Consider the following 23,248-nt stretch of genomic DNA (forward strand, 5'->3'; position numbering starts at 1 on the left):
AATGATGAATGAATTGCCCAAGATTATTTATAATATGGTCCATGCTGAAATGGTTGTGGAGGTGTTAGCATCTGTTGACATGTTACTAACATGAGCGACAAACAGAGCATTATACATTTCCAACCTCAGCACAAATTATTTCTGTTACTCTAATTTGTAGACATTCTTTTCAAAGCCACACAGCTGGGGGTTGCTTTAATATCACTAGAGCATGACTTACATACCACAGAGTTTGACTGTAACAGAGGGCAAATTGCAATAGTTAGCTGTATCTTTAGAGGCACACAGATAGCCACTGCAAGTTCATAGCTCCACAAATTCAGCTGCTAAGCTTACAACACATTGGTCTTCAAGACCTTGAGTCATGATAATATCTTTTTCTTGATTTATATCTGTATATCTGTATCTGAATAAAAACATTTTTGAAAAAATGGCATTGATAACAAAATGAAATATAAAATTACTGACCATTGTTAATCCTTCTCGAAGACTTACTGTTAAATTTTTAAAGAATCTTGCAATATTTAGAAAGCCATTAACAAACCCATATTGTTCCACGTATAACAGAGTTAGGTTCCACGTGTTATCCTTTGTAAGCTCCATTTTGTCTCCAAGATGTTACACATATTACTTATTGGACTGATGGGTTTAATTTTTTTTGGATCTACTGTACCACTCCACTCTTTATGATCTGCGGTGGCGCATAGAGTGTTGCCACAATTCAGGGATGTGTCAAAATGCTAACATTTTGTGTATAATACAGAGACAGGGCACTGAGGATAGTTTGTTTTTTCTTGATCCTGTGTTGGAATCCATCAGGTATGTTGTCTGATCTCACAGAATTTGAGTTTTTAACTTTACTTTACTTTTGGCAGCAGTCATCATATCTGTGGTTATATAAAGCAGAACACCACTTGCCTCTGTACCACTCTGATATATAACTTTGGTTAATGTGAATTTTGAACCAATTTTTGTCTCTCTCACTCATTTTTTTTTTGCAAGTATGTTCAACCTTTCCTGTTGTAGGGTCATCAACTCACTGCTCTATATATATTCACAAGTCTTCAATTTCACTTGTATGTTATAATCAAAGACTATTTAACCTTTGAGACCAAGCTGAGCTCATAAATTGATATGTAATTACTATGTTTGCAGTTTAGATGACTACTGAAAAGCTTAGCCAAATCACCCAGTAAAATTATAGTATAATAGTCACTACAGTCAAGGAGAGCTACAATATATGCCCCGTGGGTAAATGTGTCATTTCCCGTCCATTACTGAGTGTGGATTAAATGCTAGCTACGTTCTGGCTTTGCATGATTTGTAGGTGGACCTTGGGAGGTTGCACTGGATTACCTATTGATCTGTGTAGCTGGTTCTGTTGTACTGATCTGAGCGGACACCAAGTGTTAGTGTTTAATTTGATGCTGAAGTTAATGAAGGTTGAGGTTTTTTACATCAATAGTCATGGTGACATTGGTTTGGTGGAGATGAAGATGATCTAAAAGTTTAAGGTCTTAAGTAACATGTAAGATTACGCAGAGATCACCTTGTTAGGTCCTATATTAGATAGAGTACAATAAGAAGGCTTTTACTCTGTCACAGTAGCTTAGGGAGGCCTAGTCCAGTAATTTCTTTCCTTAGAAGTCTCTGAGGCCTCTGTACTGACATGCTAAAGGGACTCTTTAAATGACAGTACTAATGAAAGATATATAAAGAGGAGCTATGATTTCCTTGGAAGTAGAGGCAATTCACTTGGTAATTAACCATGCTAGTTAGCAATATTTTCTAACCATCACTGACACATGGTGCTCAAAGGATAGTTCATTCTTGACAAATGTATACATATTCCTAATGACTGTATCAGTTTTAAGGATTGTATGAGCTAGAGATATCCAAATTCACAAGTAAGAAAGCATTACTTTCTTTGACATTGATTTCAAGCACTTGTTCATTGTATCAGGCATTGTTCTGGTCAAAATCTTGCTGAAGTCTATGACTGTAGATAGAGGAATTAATCATCAGAATCCAGTTTGTAATAATCAAAACACTTAGTAAGCCATATTCCTTTACTTCTGCTTTCACATCAGAGAAGTACTTGTCAATCATTATGGTAGCAAGGACTATGCCCTGTGGGACACTATCATTTTTTTTTGTATGGAGGAGATACCACCAACATTAACTGTGCACGTTCTTCCTGAGAGCCAGTGAGCTATCCAGTGGAAAACATAGTGTTAGTAGGTAGATGAGAGAGCATTTCACTAATGTTTGTTTTGGGAATGGTGTCAAATGCCTTGACCTAATCCAGATAAGCAGTGTGGATGGACTGATTTTTGTCCATGCCTCCTTAATCCTTTCAAAGAAATCAATTGCCTTGAGCTTACATGCTCAATTGTTCACAAAGCCAAACTTAATTGGTTAAAATGATTGTATGTCACACAAGTTTTTGTTTTAGAGTTCACAAATGATGTGTTCCTAGACCTTACAGATGAGACTGGTAAAATTTATATTTCTATAATTAGTATCCATGGTGGGATTGCTTTTATGCAGTAGTGCCCATATGGCACTTGTCCAAGTCTGATATTTAGCCAGAGAAGCTTTGGATAAATGGGTTCAGAGGGGGATAAGTTAAGCTATATTTTGCATTTACCAAGAGGCAGCTCTGAATGTTATACGGATACATGGAACTAGTGTTTTAGTTTTAGACAGTGCAGATGATTTTGAGAGGAAGGGTTGTTGGGGGACAAAGGGGAGGCAGTAGAGTGTAAAAATAAAGATGCTGTTGCTGAATTTGTCTACAAGGATTTTGGCAAAAGTTTTAGGATCAAAGAAAGTAGCAACATTTGATGTCAGCACAGAGCAGTACAAGGTGTTAGATCTAAGTATCCTAATATAGCTAATGAAGGCTTTGTGTTTGCTTTTAGTGACAGTAGCAACTTTGTTCAGATAATGTCTTGCACTTTTTAATGCTGCACTTACAGCTTTTGCTTGTTATTTTTAAATCATTTTTATTAAGGCCCAGATGATCTTTTATAAATAGATAGTACTTTCCTCCTGTTGTTATAAAGTTGTTATTGGTGTGGAAATTCCATGTAATGGTTTTATGTTTGAACTTCATATCATACTTGTATGGTTGGCAACATGTTTAAATGCAATTATTTAAACAGGAGTAGAATTGAAAGGCATTTGCAGTGGTATATGAATGTGGGTTGTTGTCCCATTTTTGAAGTTTCTCTTATTGTCCCTATTTGGGTTGTTGTCCCAGTTGTAGTTTCTTATATTGTCCCTAAGTGATATGTAATTGGTTTTAGAGTAGTAGTCTCTAAATATAGTTGGGCTGCTGGGGGTCTGTGACATCAACAAAAAGACAGCAGATGACAGCTTGATTGTTTGGCTTCGTAAAATGGACATAGGTGGTCTGAGGGGTACAGGCAGGACATACAGCTGCAAGGAAAAGGTAAAAAAAATATGCACCTCTAGTGGGAAAGACAAGTATCTTGTCTAGGTTATTATTAGTTGTATATGTTTGCTAGTTAATGGATAGGTAGTTAAAGTAACCTGTGAGCAATGTGATAGCTTTAATATTTTTTTTTCAGTCTGGCTTTTGTATTTTTCTTCCTCAGCAGTGGACATTTTTGGGGACGTGTAATTAGCTGTTATGTGAAATAAAGGATTTGTTATGTGTCACTAGGATGTCAAGAAGGTGCATAGTAGTAGCATGTGGGATCTAACACAAGATGATGGAATTACTAAGTAGAGATACTCCCACAATACCCCTCTCCCCACCTCCCAGAGGGCCTGAACCTCGACAGGAGCTTAAAGCTTGTTTTAGTTATCAATACATGGGAACAGTATTTTGTTAATTACAAAAATATGAATGTCTTCAAGGCCCAGGAGGATCTCAAGCTCTGGCATTTTTGGTCAAATTTGTATCAGTGAGCAGAGCTACCTTAATGTTGACTGATTTAGAATTTGCCACACTAGCATAACCAGAAGTAAGACCCTGCCTAACTACTGAGGCAAGAAATGCTTTTGGCAGTATATGAAAGCCATGAAGGAAGAGATGCAGACTGTCCCTAACAAAGTAGGTTGGCCTGCTGGTCATTAGAGTCAGACTGTAAAAATCATTGAGTTATTCAAAAACAATGTCAATCAATAACAAACAATAATGCAGGAGAACTCGAGTATCTTAAGCTCTAATGTACATTAGGAGGCAAAAAACCATACACAAACTTGTACAGAATTTTGTCTAACTTTATTGACAGAGGGCACCATTTTTATATATGTCATTATCAGTTTTGCCCACCTCACTGGCGTGGTCAGTGACAGGGTCTTTACATCATAGTAAAAGTGCTGAGATTGTGTTTTTCAAAAAGTCTTTTTCCCATGAGAATGTTACAGCCTTGCAAGCACCTGGTCAGTCACGATGACCTCCTGAGGATGTAGCCAATTCAAGGCTCTTTGATTAGTTCGAATACAATAGATGTATGTCTTCTTTAATGCCTCTCTTTGTCTTTCTTGTTCACCAGCTGGGCACTATCTCTGATAGTGCGCACAAGGCTATTCTTCTGGTGGAAGCAGGAAGAAGATACACATGCGAACAGATTTATTATTTTCTAATTTTGCAAAATAATCTTTACTTGAAAGACATGAGCCAGGCTGTGCTTGCACGCTGCCAAGGCCAAATTTCTGATTACACTGCAGCTTGTGCTTCAAGCAATAATATGCAGGTTTATTTCTACTATTATTCTAGTAAGACAGAATTAAATGCATTACATAAACTTTGTTCTCTATTATGGATTTAAGTACATTTATTCCTAACTAAAGCACACATTTCTCTATATATTTGACCACACAACTTATATGTGTTTGAATGTTTGAATACACATTTTCCCAAGCAGCATACATTGTAAACATATTTTCTAAGCAGCATACATTGTAAATATATTTTCTAAGCAGCATGTATAGATTTTTCTAACATTCTCCCTCCTGTTAATGCATTTTATTTTATTTGAAACATAAACAATATTATTTCATTCCTCAGCCTTTTCCTTTCAAGGACTTTCAGTTAAGTTAGTCATTGGTTTTATATTTCAGAAAAGCATCATTTGAAATTAATCTTTTAATTTCAACACTTTGGTAAAAAGTTTCAGTAGCAGATATATCAACAAATTTTTGATTAATCTTTTCATGCAGGGAATTTCACAGTAAACACATGTTCCTATTAGGAGTATACCCACACAAATAGCAATTAAATGTTTAATAGGATGGAACCCCACCCCCCCAAACAGATTCTGGAAAAAGTCCGTCAGTGGGTTTGGGCCTGGTTTAGTCATTGCTGATACTTGCTGAATTACCTCTAGGTGGTCATTGATTTCATGTTGGTTGTCTGGAATGTACGCACAGCATTTTTCTTCGTGTACCACCTCTTGCCGCTAGGGTGAAGTAAAGAGCCATTTGATTTTGTAGCACAACAGTTTTTATTGCATTCAGTTCATTAGTCACCAATTCTAGGGTGGAAAATGTTGCATTGCTCATGACTTTTTGACAGCTTCCTCAGCTCCCAGATCGATTTGACTGCTCCATAGGCTGGTGGTATTCCTGCCCTGGATATAACACTGTTGCCCAAGTTCATATGAGTCAATTTACTTTTGTCTTTCACTGAATTATGGCCTTTTCAACCAGCTTCGATTTTACCAACTGGATTCACAGGTTTTTTTTTTTTTTCACTGGACCTTTAGATTCTCGAGCTGTTTTCCTTACGTTTCGTATTTTACCCAAAGGTAATTCTGCAGTATGTCTTATTGCTAAAACCAGATAACCCAAAAAACAACTGCCGGACCAATTCTCAGGTAACCATTTATATGCCTTTTTCCCACAAATAAAATCATTACTTTGGTACTGATACGTGTTATCCCTGCATGAAACATTTTTCTATTCTTAATAGACAATTGCTTAGTTAAGACTGGATTGTCACATACTGCATTTAATGTAGTTTTCATTGAACTCAGATATGAATCATGGTTAGTATTACAAACAGTACCCCCACTTTTGACTTTAATGTAACATTTATAAGACATTGTTATATTACCATTACTCCAGCCCACCTGGAGGGTATTACTTTTGTAGAGACATACAACTCCTTTTTGTGTGAACAGGTATAAATAAAGCAATTTTGTCCTGTGATCTCACAGTTTCTGTATAAAAAACTTTCCAAAGTCTCATTTTATCCCCAGAGGGACAGAGGACCTTAAAGTCTATTATATGTTGTTGGTATAGCTGTACAAACTCAGCAATTTGAAATGTGCATAGTTTCTGTATACACTTGCTTCATGGCCAGGTACGTGTTAAAGTTTGGATGCCAGTCTATAAACAGTTCATCACGTCTTTTCACTTTCACTTGTGTGGTTGAGTGCAGGGAAAAACCACAATAAGAGAAAAATTGTCACACTTATAGTTAACAAATGCACAGTTAAAATAATTATGCTATAGTTCTTGGGTTGCTCTGCTTTTTTTGTTTTCTTTACTCTTGGCCATTTTGCCCTTGTGTATCAGTCACAAAGTTTTTATTCAGCTGAAAGTTCTTTTGTCTGAAAAAGAGTTAAACTGCAAAACAGATTTATTTATAACAGTTTCTTTATATAATTAGCTAGTGAACCGTCAGCCTCCAGCTTTGCAGGCATGAGGGCTTTTTACTGAGGCACATAATATGTCCTTCCAAATACTACTTTAAAGGGGATCAAACCCTTTACATTTGTTACTGTTTTTATGCTCAGCAATGCTAGAGGTAAACAGCAAATTCAATTCTTCTGAGTCTCACTCATTAACTTTCTTAACTTGTTTTTTTTTAAAATCCCATTGTACCTTTCCACCAGTCCTGCTGACTGTGGGTGGTAAGCACAGTGATTCCTTAAGGAAAACCCAAAAAAATCTCCCAAGTTGTTGAATTGTCTGATTGACAAAATATGTCCCATTGCCACTATAGATTCTTTCCGGTATGCCAAATCTAGGAATTATTTCCTTTACTAGGGCCTTTGCCACTGTTGCTGCATTCGGATTCCTGGTTGGAAAAGCTTCTACCCATTTTGAAAACATATCTATGATCACTAAACAGTATTTCTTTCCTTCACATTTATTCAACTCTATGAAGTCCATACAAATAGTATGGAATGGATATGGTGGTGTAGGGAAACTCCCTTGCTTGTTTTTAAATGCTCCTTGTGCATGGTGCTTGTTACAAGTATGACAAGCTGCACAAAATTTTATTGTATAATTTATGTATCCATATGTTTGGAATATTTTATTTACTAACTGTACCATCCCCCCTGTTGAGACATGGCTCTGCCCATGGCTCAACAAAGCTGCATATCTAAATAAATTAGACGGTAATATTGTTGTTTTTTTTTTTTTCCCTTTGGAAATGTACAGTCCATTTTCAAAAATTGCACCTTGTTTTACCCAGTTTTGTTTTTCTGCTTTTGTAGTAAGCATTTGCATTGTTTTTAACATGTCTAAATCTAAAATCTCAAAGGGCTGTAATTTTTCATTAAAAAAAATAAAGTTTCTGAGTCTGAGGCTGCTTGCTTTGCAGCTGCATCAGCTCGTGCATTACCTTTTGAAATTTTATTCTATTGTTTTGTATGAGCTACACATTTACAAATAGCTACTTTGGTAGGCAACTGAATAGATTCTAATAGCTCCAAAATAAATTGCGCATGATTAATAGGTTTTTTACTGGATGTAATCATCCCTCTATTTTCTTTATTATTGTGCAAACACATGCACTGTAGAAAAAGCATACTGATTATCAGTATATATGTTTACTTTTTTTGCCTTTTACTAAAATACATGCTTCTGTCAAAATTACCAGTTCTGCTGCTTGAGCATACAAGTTGTGTGGCAAAGTTTGTGCTTTTAAATTTTTAGTGTCTGTAACTACTGCATACCCCACCAGATTTTTCCCTGTAGGACCCCTTCTGCATGAGCCATTCACGTAATATGTCACCTTAGCATTATCCAAGGGCATATCTGTAAGATCTTGTCTAGGTAAAGCTAACTGTTTATATGAGGTTGACTCAGCAGTATGGTCATACATGAAAGATGTCTAGCAGGAGAAAGGTATGCAACTTTTTCTTGTGGCAGAATTATTGCAACTGCATGAGGCATTCTCAATGTGAGAGGGTGGAATAACACCACTGAGGCTGAAGCCTGTACTGCCATTGCTGCTGCAACTACTGCTTGTACACAGTGAGGCAAAGATTGCACCACTGGGTCTAACTGTGATGAATAGTAAGCTATGGGGCATTGCTTATCCCCATGTTGTTGCTTTAATACTGATGTCATGTACCATTGCTTACAATTTATGGTCTAAAAAAAAACGTTTGTGATAACTTAGAAGTCTTAAAACTAATGAAGAAGCTATTAACTGCTTCAACCTGCAGAAAGCCATTTCTGCTTTTGTTTTCCATTGTAAAATAATTTGGTACCCAGTTTCAACAAAAATTAGTTGTACCTAAGAAAAGACATTATTTCTTTTTTAGTTGTTGGTTTGGGTGCTTGCAAAATTGCTGTTTTTTTCCTTTTTTCTTTCCCCTTATCTAGTATTTTATCTTTATTGAATATTACATATCCCAGGTATTTAACCTGTGTTTTTTTTCCCAAAGTTGTAACTTACTTTTGTTTACTTTGTGTCCTTGTATTACTAAAAATTTTAACAATGCTACTGTATTTACCCTGCACTGCTGCTGGGTGCTGTTAGCAAGATGTCATTTACATAAAGTAAAATTTGACTACTTTCTGGTGGGGTAGACCCTGCCAGGTTGCTAGCCATTTTTGTGCAAATATTATTGGGCTCTCACAATATCCCTGTGGTAGTCGAGTATATGTATACCTTTTACCCTGAAATGTAAATGCAAACCAATATTGACTATCAGGATGTATAGGTATTGAAAAGAAAGCATTGCTTATATTTACCACAGTAAAATACTTCTGTTGTGGCTTTAAATCATTTAACAAGGTATGTGGGTCTGGCACCGTGGGTGCTTTAGGTATTACTGCATTATTCACAGCTTATAAATCTTGTACCATCTGCCATTCCCCGTTTGCTTTTGTTTAACAGGAAATAGGGGTGTATCACATGGTGAATCAGGAGTTTTTACCAGTACTCCTTTTTTGAGTAATGCTGCTTATTATAGGCTTAATTTTTACTTTTGCATTTTTTCCCAAAATGTATTGTTTTTCTCTGTGGTCTAAAAGCTGACTTTGGGGTAATTGTAACTGGTCCTGCTGCTTGAATAAGCCCTACATTTAACTTGCCTGTTGACCACAGAGTTGTTGGAATTTTACACAAGGCCTTTTCTTTTTTTTTTAATAAAAATGCTAATTAGCTGTCCTTACTAGATTGCAAGTGTACAGCTGTATGTGTCTGTGTCAACCAATTCAGTTTTGTTTTTATATTTCTTGTCCTGACATTTTTAAATCAGTCTGTTTTTCCATTTTGTTACCCTTTTTTACTAAGTCTGCCCATTTAACACTTTTGTTTTTTGTCAAGCTGACATGTGGCAGTCTATTGGACTTATACAATCTCATGAACTCCTGAGGTAATGAACAGCTTACTACACTGTTTCCCTCAGTATCCCAGCATAAAGTTTGTAATATTAATTTGTCAGCAGGATTTTTACTTATATTTTTTATTAGGTCCTGGTGTGCTACAGTAGTATGGAGTACAATGTAACAAGTGCTGCTGATCTGTGTCAAGGGAGGGTACCTTACTGATAGCTACGTTTATCAGTTCTTTGGTTACTGCCCCTGGACCAATTATAACTAGGTCCTGGCTGTACCAATAATAGGCTTCACCCTCTGATCACACCACAAGAGCATTTATTTGTCTTTGTGCTTCCATACCCTGCATGGTAGGAACTACTGCTATGCCAAATATCTGCACAAGGTCTTTTCCCAGTAAGTTTACTGGATATTTTTGCAGAAACTACAATTTTACTTTTTTGAGTCATACCTGAAACAGGGTCAGTTATTGCTATATTATGGGAAAGTGGTTCCCTGTATAGCTGTCCATTTGCTGCTTTTACTAATATATAATCAGGTGATTTAGAATGCTTTGGTAACTTGGAGGGGTGTATCAAAGTCCGTGACGCTCCTGAGTCACACAGGAATTTGACCTTTCTTCCCTTCACCAGAAGTGTTACTTCTGGTTTTGTATTTGCTAGGTAGAGCTCCAGGCTCAACAATGCTAAATTTAAAATTTTATTTTTATTTTTATTTTCTACATTTGTTTGTACTTTCTCTATTCCCTCTACTACATTCACATTTTCTTTTTGTTTATTAACCTTTCCTGATGATTTTTGGTTATTATCACTATCATATAGTCAGTCCACATCTCCTTTTTCTTCTGTCATTGCTTTCTTATTTTGTTTATAGTCCCTAGCTAGATGCCCTTTTTACCTGACTGTAATACAAATACTTCAGCTCCGTCTTCAGCAGTGAAGACTTGTGCCCCTTTTTTTCTTTTTACTATTAAGGTGTCTTTTAGTACGTCTAGCATACTCAAGTAAGGCTTGCAGCCTGCTTGTTCAGTGATTTATCATATGCCTTGTAATAAAACTACTAACAGAGGCAATGCAACCTTTTAAAAATGTATATTTTAATTGTTGTTTTAAGCATTTTAATGATCTAGCATAATATCCATCTACTGTTTTATTTCCCTGTTGTATGCATTAATTAATGCAAGTCCAGTCTGCTCTAAGTTTTTATTTTTCAGAGATTTTGTCTGTTAGACCTTTTACTCTGTTGTCTAAAAATGTTTCAGAATTTTTTAAGCTTCTGTTTTTTTTCTTTTTACAATTTGCTTCCTCAATCCACCTATGTGCTTGAGGTATGCCTAGTTGGTGCTGTTTTTCTTTTGCCTGACGCCCTGCATCAGATTAAAGCTTGTTTAAGGAGTTTAACTAGTGAAAGTTTATCTAGTTTACTATCAAATTTATAGTTGTTAACACATTTTGCAAAATATTTCACATTATCTGCTTACTGCAATTGCATATGCTTTAATTTATCCGTTAGGGGCGGATCTCGTGATTTTTTAGTGCACTGATTTCCCATGTCTTAAAAAGACTGTTACGTAACCCTTCTCTTGTACCACATGGTATCTTATTTCCCCATATCCACAGTAGTGTCTAGAATGACTGTTTACTTTGCTTTGTTATTTCCTGATCTATGACTCAAGATACAATACTTTGACTCTCTCTCTCCCTGCTATCACAAACCTTAGCAATAGCACAGTGTAACCTGGTCCCTGATCTAAAACAAAGACAAAGAGGGAAATTCTTTTTACCTGAGCCTCCTGCTCTTATTGTTTTTCCTTGGGGCCCAGTCTTCCGCTTTTCAGCCACAGATCAGAAAGTGGACAGCCTCTTTACACACAACAATTCAGTCGGAGGTCTTTTCACTTTAAGAAGAACCATTCTTTTTGGCAGCTTCTTCTGCGCAGATTTATTAGCACTCATGCACTCTGTGACCTGCAGCTTACCAAGGGAAATCCGGCTCGAAGGACCAAAATGTTAAATAAATTTGTTAGAGTCAGACTGTAAAAATCATTGAGTTATTCAAAAACAATGTCAATCAATAACAAACAATAATGCAGGAGAACTCGAGTATCTTAAGCTCTAATGTACATTAGGAGGCAAAAAACCATACACAAACTTGTACAGAATTTTGTCTAACTTTATTGACAGAGGGCACCATTTTTATATATGTCATTATCAGTTTTGCCCACCTCACTGGCGTGGTCAGTGACAGGGTCTTTACATCATAGTAAAAGTGCTGAGATTGTGTTTTTCAAAAAGTCTTTTCCCATGAGAATGTTACAGCCTTGCAAGCACCTGGTCAGTCACGATGACCTCCTGAGGATGTAGCCAATTCAAGGCTCTTTGGTTAGTTCAATACAATAGATGTATGTCTTCTTTAATGCCTCTCTTTGTCTTTCTTGTTCACCAGCTGGGCACTATCTCTGATAGTGCGCACAAGGCTATTCTTCTGGTGGAAGCAGGAAGAAGATACACATGCGAACAGATTTATTATTTTCTAATTTTGCAAAATAATCTTTACTTGAAAGACATGAGCCAGGCTGTGCTTGCACGCTGCCAAGGCCAAATTTCTGATTACACTGCAGCTTGTGCTTCAAGCAATAATATGCAGGTTTATTTCTACTATTATTCTAGTAAGACAGAATTAAATGCATTACATAAACTTTGTTCTCTATTATGAATTTAAGTACATTTATTCCTAACTAAAGCACACATTTCTCTATATATTTGACCACACAACTTATATGTGTTTGAATGTTTAAATACACATTTTCCCAAGCAGCATACATTGTAAACATATTTTCTAAGCAGCATACATTGTAAATATATTTTCTAAGCAGCATGTATAGATTTTTCTAACAAAAAATAAAGATGCTGTTGCTGAATTTGTCTACAAGGATTTTGGCAAAAGTTTTAGGATCAAAGAAAGTAGCAACATTTGATGTCAGCACAGAGCAGTACAAGGTGTTAGATCTAAGTATCCTAATATAGCTAATGAAGGCTTTGTGTTTGCTTTTAGTGACAGTAGCAACTTGGTTCAGATAATGTCTTGCACTTTTTAATGCTGCACTTACAGCTTTTGCTTGTTATTTTTAAATCATTTTTATTAAGGCCCAGATGATCTTTTATAAATAGATAGTACTTTCCTCCTGTTGTTATAAAGTTGTTATTGGTGTGGAAATTCCATGTAATGGTTTTATGTTTGAACTTCATATCATACTTGTATGGTTGGCAACATGTTTAAATGCAATTATTTAAACAGGAGTAGAATTGAAAGGCATTTGCAGTGGTATATGAATGTGGGTTGTTGTCCCATTTTTGAAGTTTCTCTTATTGTCCCTATTTGGGTTGTTGTCCCAGTTGTAGTTTCTTATATTGTCCCTAAGTGATATGTAATTGGTTTTAGAGTAGTAGTCTCTAAATATAGTTGGGCTGCTGGGGGTCTGTGACATCAACAAAAAGACAGCAGATGACAGCTTGATTGTTTGGCTTCGTAAAATGGACATAGGTGGTCTGAGGGGTACAGGCAGGACATACAGCTGCAAGGAAAAGGTAAAAAAAATATGCACCTCTAGTGGGAAAGACAAGTATCTTGTCTAGGTTATTATTAGTTGTATATGTTTGCTAGTTAATGGATAGGTAGTTAAAGTAACCTGTGAGCAATGTGATAGCTTTAATATTTTTTTTTCAGTCTGGCTTTTGTATTTTTCTTCCTCAGCAGTGGACATTTTTGGGGACGTGTAATTAGCTGTTATGTGAAATAAAGGATTTGTTATGTGTCACTAGGATGTCAAGAAGGTGCATAGTAGTAGCATGTGGGATCTAACACAAGATGATGGAATTACTAAGTAGAGATACTCCCACAATACCCCTCTCCCCACCTCCCAGAGGGCCTGAACCTGCGACAGGAGCTTAAAGCTTGTTTTAGTTATCAATACATGGGAACAGTATTTTGTTAATTACAAAAATATGAATGTCTTCAAGGCCCAGGAGGATCTCAAGCTCTGGCATTTTTGGTCAAATTTGTATCAGTGAGCAGAGCTACCTTAATGTTGACTGATTTAGAATTTGCCACACTAGCATAACCAGAAGTAAGACCCTGCCTAACTACTGAGGCAAGAAATGCTTTTGGCAGTATATGAAAGCCATGAAGGAAGAGATGCAGACTGTCCCTAACAAAGTAGGTTGGCCTGCTGGTCATCACAGCCTGTGCTGTCATATGTTGGACCTTGAATGACAGCAGTTAGCCAGCTAATTCGTCATCATTAGCCAACTTTTTTCCCATTTTCTATATGGGGTCAGGGTGTCCTGTTAGCTGTTACCATCTCTGTCGATTCAGTGCCACTCTGCTGCCTTCTTCAACACTCATGTCTGACTGCCACAGGTCTTCTCTCACACAATTCATACACATCTTTACTGGATGCCCTTGTTTCCTCTTGCCTTTTTTCTTTCTGCCCCAAATTATTTTCACCAGATTGTCTTCTGCTTTTCTGCACAAGTGCCCATACCACCATAATCTGTGCTGTTTGACCTTTTCTGTATCTGGACCTACTTTGGTTTTTGCTCTTATGCCCTCATTTCTTCCTGTTATCCACAGTGTGCACCCTACCACCCATCTCAGGCACTTCATTTCCATCACCTCTAGCTTCCTCATCTGCTCTGCCTTTACTGCCCAGGTTTCTGCACCATACAGTAGTACTGGTTGCACCACTGTTTTGTACACCATACTTTTCAGTTTTTTTGGCATTCTTCTGTCAGACACTATCCCTGATACTCTATGCCAGTTAGCAGTAGCCCCTCTGATTCTAGCTTTGACCTCCTCATTCAGACTTCCCTTCTCCTCAACCACCCCTCCCAGATACTCAAAGCTGTTAATCTGTTCCACTACTTACCCTTCTGTTTTATCTCTCGGCTTCTTCTGATTCCCCAGTTTGCTGCCATTACCACTGCATTATCTCTGCTTAGTTTCATCCCATGTGCCTTCAGTTTTGCAATCCATTCCATTACTCTATCCATTGCTGAAGTTTTTGCTCAGAGTCTGCCTCTAATACCACATTGTCTGCATACAGCAACTTTGTTGACCTGTCCCTTCCAACCTGTTTGCTAATGTAGTCCATCACCAGTATGAATAGCAGTGGGGTCAGAGCTGAACCCTGATGCACACCTACTCCCATCGGGAGCAGTCTATGAGTTCAGTCTTTGTACATAACCTGCACCAATTCTACCAATGTTTTGGGGACTTTGAACTATTGCAAGACTGCCCAAATCAGCTTTTTTGTGACTTTGTCATATGCTTTCTCCAAGTCTGGAAATGACCAACTGGACTCTTTCCTCATCTCTAGCTTCTTCTCAAGCATTTGCCTCACTGCAAACATTGAGTTAGTTACGCTGCATCCTGATCTGAATCTGAACTACTCACCTCTTGTCTTATTTTTTATTACTCTGTTAGTGACCTTCTCCAGAACTTTCATATAGTCTGAGAGGAGTTTGATACATCAGTACTGCCCACATTTGTGAATGTCCCCTTTGTTCTTGTACACTGGCACTAGTGTGCTTATTTTCCAAGTCATCTGGGATACGCCTTTCTGTCCACACTGCTATGAGAACCCTCAGGAGATATTTCTCTCCTATCTCACCCAACATCTTGATCACATCTGCTGTGACCTCATCTGAGCCTGCTGTGACCTCATCTGAGCCTGCTGTGACCTCATCTGAGCCTGCTGCTTTTCCTGACTTCATTTCCCTTAGTGCTGTTCTTACTTCATCTGTGGTGGGCTCCTCCTCCTCTTTCACCATAGGCTGTGTTTGGGGAAGTTCAGCTTCTGAGGGGTTTTCTTTATTCAGAACCTTCTGAATGTACTCCTTGCATCTCCAACTCCTTTGATGTTGTCTGGGCTGGTGAGCAGGTTGTTGCGGACATCCCTTTTGAAGGGTGTCTGACTATCTTCTTTATCTTTCTGTCTTTGACTTGCATCCTGATATAGTTTTCTTGTGCCATCCACTGAATCACTTAAAGAAGCTGGAAGAGTGCCTCTGATGCCTTATTCTTTGCTATTGCAGCTCCTCTCTCAGCTCCTTTATTAGCCGACCCGTATTCTTTCCTAGCCTGGTTTGCCTGTTCTATCTCTCATTGTTCCTGTGCTCCTTAGTTTTGATGACTTCCTGGATGTCTGCATTCCATGACTTCCTGGATGTCTGCATTCCACCACCAACTTTCCTTGTGTACCTTCTTTCCATAACTAGCTCAGGTGCATATCTGTTCTGTAGTCCTTATGTATGCTGTGTTGTTGTTAATTGCTGAAGCCAATTATCTTGTTGTTGATCTTGGGTATCATTCTTTGTAGAACACTGTTTTAAACTAAGGTCTTACCTGTCTTGGACACATGCATAGAGCTCAGTCATGTCTCTGTGATTCTCCTACAGAGACAAAATGCCTAAGATCATTCACAACTGTACAGGCAACCTCATATTCATAATCATATTTAACACATAATAAAATAATCGTATTATAACAAACGGAAAATAAATAAATATTTAGGGCAGTGGAGAAAGGGGCCTAGTGAAATTACAAATCCTGGCACCAGACAGACAGCTTACTGTTACCCTGTCCTTGTACATCCCAATGAGTGTTGAACCAGAGTACCTGAATAGGGGGTCACCAATGAGTAGGGGTAGCTGCAGCCTCTGAGGTCAGTAAGGGTTGAGGATTACAGCCATAGCACTTCTCCTTTTATCTGTATGACTCAGGTAGTGTAGTGTGGCTACCAGATGTGGGTGCAGTGGTGGAATGCGGTTCCTGTTAGGCTGAGGGAGGTTTGATAAGGACATTCTGTTCTTATTTACTCTAGACATGTTTTTATGACTAGATTTATTTCTGAAAGATGAATAGAATCAGTTTTTTCTGCTATGTATCTTATTAATGTGATTATGCCAAAGAGATTTGGTTCATAGGTTCATAGGTTGGTACTAGGCTATCGGCCCTAGGGCCTATACAAGCCTAGCCATAACAATTCCTGGCTATTTCTTCCCAGAATATTTACTTCCCTGGTCCCCTGTCTAGCTGGGTGACTGAAGTGATCCCAAGGGTGAATTTCCTATCTCCCATCCAATCGTCAAGGTTCCTTTTGAAGAGGGCCAAAAAGATGCTCAGCTTGACATGTATGGGCAGTCTATTCCAGAGTATGGGGAGTCTCTGGGTCAGGAACCTATCCCTCCAGCATGTTTTGTTCATTGTGATGACCAGGTTTAGATCCCTGGAACATGTGGTTCTGAGGGATTGGGATTTCTTTACGTGTAGCATATCCAACAGCTCTGGGTTTGACATGGCCTTGTATGTTAAGCAGAAATTGCCTCTGAGTAGGTGATATGTGGCAGAGTATAGCTGTAGTTTTTTTAGACAGTCAGCATAGGGCATCTGCTTTAGGCCTGTGATTTTTTTAGTGAGGTATTTCTGTGGCCTTTCCAGCTGTTGCAGACATCTTGTGAGGTACATACCAAATGGGTCGTTGTACTCTATAATGGGCCTAATGAGGGATGAGTACAGTGGGACAATGACCTCCTTTTTTCTGGATAAAAAGCCCTTAGTGATGAGGTGTGCCACTTAGAAGGATTTCCTGACTGTTGTGTCGATGTGGTTATTGAAGGTGAGACCACTGTCCAACTGTGTCCCTAAGTCCCTTATCACACTTTCAGTGTTTAGTGTACTGCCACTTATGTGGTAATTCATGGGTACATGTATTTTTCCCAAAGGGGATAACTATACATTTCTTGGCATTGAGCTTGAGACCATGGCTCTGGCACCAAACATCTGTTTCTGTAAATCCCTTTTTAGAATATTCACATAATTTGAGGATTCAATAATGGCTCCCAGTTTGCAGTCATCTGCTAACTTTGTTAGCCAGAGTCCCTTAGTGCTGGCCTGTACTTCAGAGAAGTAGATGCCAAACAAGAGCGATCCCAGGACTGAACCCTGAGGTACTCCACTTGTCACTTGTCTGGAGCTGGATTTTGAGTCGGCTACTTTTACAGTGTGGATTCTGTCAGTAAGCCAGTTAGCAACCCATCGAGTGACGTAGGGATTGATGCCCAGCTTAGTAAGTTTATCTATGATTCCAGAGTGGGGGATGTTGTTGAAGGCCTTGGCGAAGTCCAGATCGGCTGTGTGGCCCGCCTTACCCTCGTCCATTGCTCCAGAGACTGATTTGAAGAAGTCAATCAGGTTGAGGAGACAAGATCATCCCTTTACGAAACCAAACTGGGTGGAGTCCAGTGTTTGAAGGTTGCCAATGTCTTTGTTTATAAGTTCCATGATAATGTGTTCCATGGCTTTGCAGATCAGGCTCATCAGACTGATGGGACGTAGTTCCCAGGATCCAAGGTGGATCCCCCCTTGTGGAGTGGGATAACTGTAGCTGTGCGCCACTCATTGGCACATAGCCTGAGGTGAGACTATGATTAAACATGACACTTAGGTGAGGTGCCAGTTCATTTTGTAGTTCATGTAGTACACAGCCTGGGATGTCATCTGGTCCCATGGATGCTGTATTCGTAGCTTTGAAGAGTATGTTTTTTTACCTGTGTGACCATGGTTACTGGAATTTGTCAATCTTTTGGTATTGAGATGTGCCCTTTAGGGGGTGAGAGGGGGGTAAAGTTGGCACTGAATCAATCTGCCAGGATATTGGCAATATCCTTGGGATCAGTATATTTAATGCCATTCTGTTGTAGCTCAGAGCAGATCTGAGCATTGCCATTTAGATTCTTGACATAACTATAGAATGCCTTATGGTTGTCCTTGGAATCTTTGGCAATTTTATTTTCGTAACTAGCTTTGGGATGATTTTATGAGGGATCTCAGCTTTTTACTGAGGCTGGTAAGGGAGTTTTTTGCATCCTGGGATTTTCCTCTTTTCTGCAACAGTTTCTTCCTTCTGTTGTATAGTTGTTTATAGCAGGGGACCACCAGATTGGCTTCCTTTTTTTGGAGGAGAGCATTTTGGTTCTATTTGAAATGGCACAATTCATGTATGAGTGGGTGTGCTCGTACAGTGCCTTAGTGTAAGATTCAGCAGTCGAACATTCAGTTCCAATCAGCAGGGGTGTCATGAAGTTTGTCACTTCTGACTTGAGTAGCATGAAGTTGGCTTTGGAGAAGTTTTTATGGAGGTTTCCCTACGGGGTGGTGGGTGTGGGATGTGGACATCAAGGGTGATTAGCTTATGGTCAGACCTGACCAACGGGGGGGGGGTGACCACTGGCGCGGAACATATTTGTGCCTCTGCTGGGACTATGGATTAGTTGATCCAGAACATTGGAATTTATGAATTCCAAGAACCACTGGGCAAAGATGTTGGTACCCGAGAAGTTTTTCCCAGTTAATGGCAGGGTAGTTGAAATCACCCAGTATTAGGGTGTTTGGTTCTATCTTAATATTTTACAGTATGTTTAGAAAGGTGTAGTGAGAATCCTGGGACATGGTGGGGGATCTGTAGCAAGCTACAGTTTGGATTGCAGTCTTACCTAGTGTTAGTTGCACCTGTAGAATTTGAGATGCATTGTGTTGGGCAGCTAGCCTGGAGGTGTGAATATCCTTGGTGAATATCGACACTCTTCCGCCTTTAGTGTTTTGGTCCTGGTTTGGTGCCCTAAACATGTGGTAAGAGTTATAGCCTGGTATTGCAGCGATGCTCTCTGGAGCCTTGAACCAGGTCTCAGTTACTGCACAGATATCGATGTTCTCCATTTTTAGGAGTGCCTCGAGAGAGTACATTTTGAGGTTTAGACTTCTAGCATTGAGTAGCATTACCTTCAGATTTTGCATGCTTATATCTGTTATGGTGGTGGTTTTGTCCTTTAAGCCTTGCCTAAAATAAGGCACTATAGGGGTGTCAAGAGCCTTAGCCAGTAACCTGAATCCCAGGGATGACAGGTGCAGACCATCTCTGGCAAAGCATCATGGTTTGTCGATCATGTTGTCTCAGGCAGACAGATACTGGATCCCTTTTGAATGACACCAGAAACTTAGCCAATTGTTGAAGTCAATCATTTTGTCTTTATACTGTGGTATCGTTCTGGGCAAAGGCAAGATGCTACTCAGGGCTAGGGTCATACCTGCCTGGGCCACATGATCTGAATAGGGGTCACCAATGAGTTTGCTTCAACATTTGCTTCAACATTTGTGTCTTACCTCTATGTGTTTATGAATGCAGTAGTTAATATAAAATAAAAACCTATTGATAGCATTTTGACCCTGAACAGACTTATTTGAACAACTGAGGAAAATATCTCAGTTTGATTTCATAAGTATTTCATTTATTGCATCATAGTTTTATTAGTAAGGCCTAGGAAGTAAGATTTACGTATTAATGAATTCAGTTTAACTCTGAAAGACATGCTATTCTGATATGCTTTAACTACGGAGAGTATAACCATTGGTGATGGGCAGAAAGACCCTTGAGTTATCACTATGATGTCTAGGATACTGCCATACCTAAGCGGATTTCATACATTTGTCCATATTGTTTTAATTAGTATAGTCGATTAATATTGTATTTATTTAATTTTGTTTCATTTTATTTTTTAAACAAGAAACATCAAGATCTTTATTAAATTGCCACTGATGATATAGGCAATCATACATTTATATAAATGAAAACAAATGATATTAATATGATCTTAGTTACAGCAATTTTACATCACAAACCATATTGACATAATTTTAGTTGCAAACATTATACATCACTTATAATCTACCCAATCATTGTCAGTCAAACATTACGTAACTTATTCAAATCCTGCATTTTTTAAAACTCATTTCTCTCCTGTATGTATTGTTCCCGCAGTTCCCATTTTATTCTATGTAATTTGCTCCTACCCTTTTCTAAATATCCCAGTTCAAGTTATTTTATCTCTATGACTATATTCACTGCTTCTAGTAAAGTTGGTTTATACATTGATTTCCATTTTCTAGTAACTGATTTTTTGGCAGCGACCATAATTAGACTCAGCAAGGCGTTACTGTGTCTAGACAATTCCAATTCTGTGTCATAGCTCAGAAAAAATAATTTGCCTAGATACACCAATACACCAATTTTCTCAGCCAATATCGCTGATACAGAAGTCTGCAGGGAATCTTTAAAGTCTGCCATCTCATTACACTCCCAGAAAATATATTCCCAGTTATCTCTTTCTTCCCTATCACACCTTCAACATTTGCTGTCTACCTGAGGAAAAATTCTCTGGAGTCTACTTGGGGTATAAAAATATCTATGTAAACATTTCCAAGCAGAAATCCTAAATCTTCTAGATTTTGTTGCACATTTGGGATTCATACATATATCCCTCTCATTGTTTCTTCGTAAATCACTTATCCATTCTCTCTTCCCAATACTTTCTAACTTCATATAGTTATCATGCAATATTTTATATGATGCACTAACTATTCCTTTTTTAACAGCAGCTTCTTTTCTAGATTCTACTAAAAACTTTACCAGTGCTGGTTTTTCATTTAGGACACCCCCCTCTTCTTTCTCTTTGCCTATACTCTGATATCAGTCCTTGATAGGGAAGGCAATCTCTAACCTGCATTCCAAATAAATGCATGGCATCTTCCCATTCTGTTACCTTTCCCAGTTTAGTTATTTGCGCCCAATCCTTTGGTTCCTTTGACAGAATTCTCCAATAAATTCCAAACCCCTCTTGCTTATTATCCGTATCCCTAATTGCACTCATCCCTGTTGGCAGAACCTCCTTTCTCCATTCCCGTGTTGGCTTAGTTCTTAGAATATTTTGTAAATATGTGTATTGAAATATGTATGACTAGATTTTTATGGGCTTATTTAGTTTTAAAGCTTGGCGAAAGTAAAACTCTAGGCTACAGCTTCACCAAGTGCTTTGCATGCTCTATTGATCTCTTAATTGATTATAATGATGTCACTTAGTAATTATGTTATAGCTATATAAGGAAGGTTAATTTGTGTATTGAATTGTCTGATGAAGGAAGGGTATTAACCCCTCCGAAAGCGCTAACACAATAAATCATTTTGTCTGTTTGTAGCTACCAGTTTACTCGCTGCCTCTGTGTGGTTTTAGTTCTTAGAATACTTTCTGTTCATGAATATAATATTCTGTATGATTATTGTTATTCTCCTAAAGGTCTGAATTCAAAATTTAAGTTTCTCCTTGTTTTTTGAGCTTCCCCCCGTTTCATCATCATCCCATTCCACTTTGAATTATACGTTTCTGCTTGTGCTAAGAATAGCAGAAATTTTGTTCCCTCATAAAATAAGACTACAGCCTCTGACTTAGGATATATTCACCTACTGGTACTTTAAGTCTCCCTGTTTTGAGGATAGCAGCTGTGATCTTAACAACTTCAAGAGGAGTCTCTGTCTTGCCCCTATCTTTACCAGCCTTTATAACAATATTTCATTCTAGCATTTATATCCATTCAGTAATTTTTTAATAGGTACCACATCATTCAAGGTTGGTAATTCTTGCATTTAGGTGCTACCACAATATTCAGATATTAGCTTTTTAAACTTATATTTACTACCAATGTATATACCAAAGCTGATGAACTTCTTAATTTAGACCTAGATGTAAGTCACTGAGTACAAAAGTTATTACAGTTATGCTTTGTCATGTCTTTTGATCCTTTGGCTCAGACCATATCTGAAAAGGGTCATTCATAAATGGAAATAAATAAGTTAACAAAATAAAAATGCAATCATCTTTCTGCATGTAGGGTCTGGGGTTCAGTCCTGACCTCCTGGTACTGCCTGTGTAGATTTATATGTTCTCTCAGGGTCAGAATGACGTTTCTCTGGATACTCTTGTTTCCTCCCATATTCCAAAAGCATGGTGGTTGATTGGTTGCACTAAAATAATTAGCTATATTTATTACATTTACTGAATATTTGTTTTACTGTTTTTCCTGTAAGGTAATCTGATGCTTGAAAATAATTTTAAATAAAGGTAGTGCTTGCTGTATATGGTTGCTATTAATTTGTTAATCAGTACCTTCCTGTACATTTTCCCTTCATATTCAAGCTAGACTTTAGTTATTAATTATTTTTGAATACTGACTCTGCTTTGCACCACTGTGTTTCAGTTTCCATTTCATGTTGTCTTACTCTTTAGGTTTTGATCGGCACTTTACTAGCCGCACTCTGGAAAACAACAGGAGGAATATCTGGTTTGCAGAATTCTGGGAGGCAAATTTTCACTGTCGGCTTAATCGGCATGCAGTGAAGAAAGGAGGCAGCATCAAAAAATGCACCAGTAAGTCCGGCTGTTTGTGTCGCTCACTATCCTTTTCTTACTCTTCCACTGTTTGTTTTGTTTTTTAAATTTTCCGATCTACTGAGTTTAAATATTTGAGTTGTTAAAATCTCCAGTGAATAGCCTTTTTCCTATGTTCTTTTAGTAAAGAATTGCTTTAACTCTTAAGAGTACTCATTGTTTGCATTCATTTTTGTAACCACTGGATGGACCTGAAAAAGGTCACTTGGGTCAGATTACTACCTCCATCAATAAATGAAATAAAAATACAAATAAAATTATCTCAAGATGAATTTGGAGTGTGAGGCAATATATGGACTACAATGTAATGATGATAAACTAAGTCATCAAAGCTGAGCAATAAGGATGCA

The 23,248-nt window shown here is 38.0% G+C and overlaps 1 protein-coding gene across 2 annotated transcripts in view; it reads left to right on the top strand.

Moving 5' to 3' along the window:
• Window positions 1–23,248, top strand: part of GRM4 (glutamate metabotropic receptor 4) — a 3,082,936-nt gene that overhangs the window by 1,941,776 nt on the left and 1,117,912 nt on the right. For both annotated transcript variants that reach the window (XM_044076481.1, XM_044076482.1), the window contains exon 6: window positions 22,737–22,877. In XM_044076481.1, the coding sequence (XP_043932416.1) occupies window positions 22,737–22,877 (141 nt within the window). The remainder of the gene's footprint in view (window positions 1–22,736; window positions 22,878–23,248) is intronic.

The sequence above is a fragment of the Protopterus annectens genome, chromosome 7.part0 (genome assembly GCF_019279795.1).
Source record: "Protopterus annectens isolate FY-2018-M chromosome 7.part0, PAN1.0, whole genome shotgun sequence".
Lineage (NCBI taxonomy): Eukaryota > Metazoa > Chordata > Ceratodontiformes > Protopteridae > Protopterus > Protopterus annectens.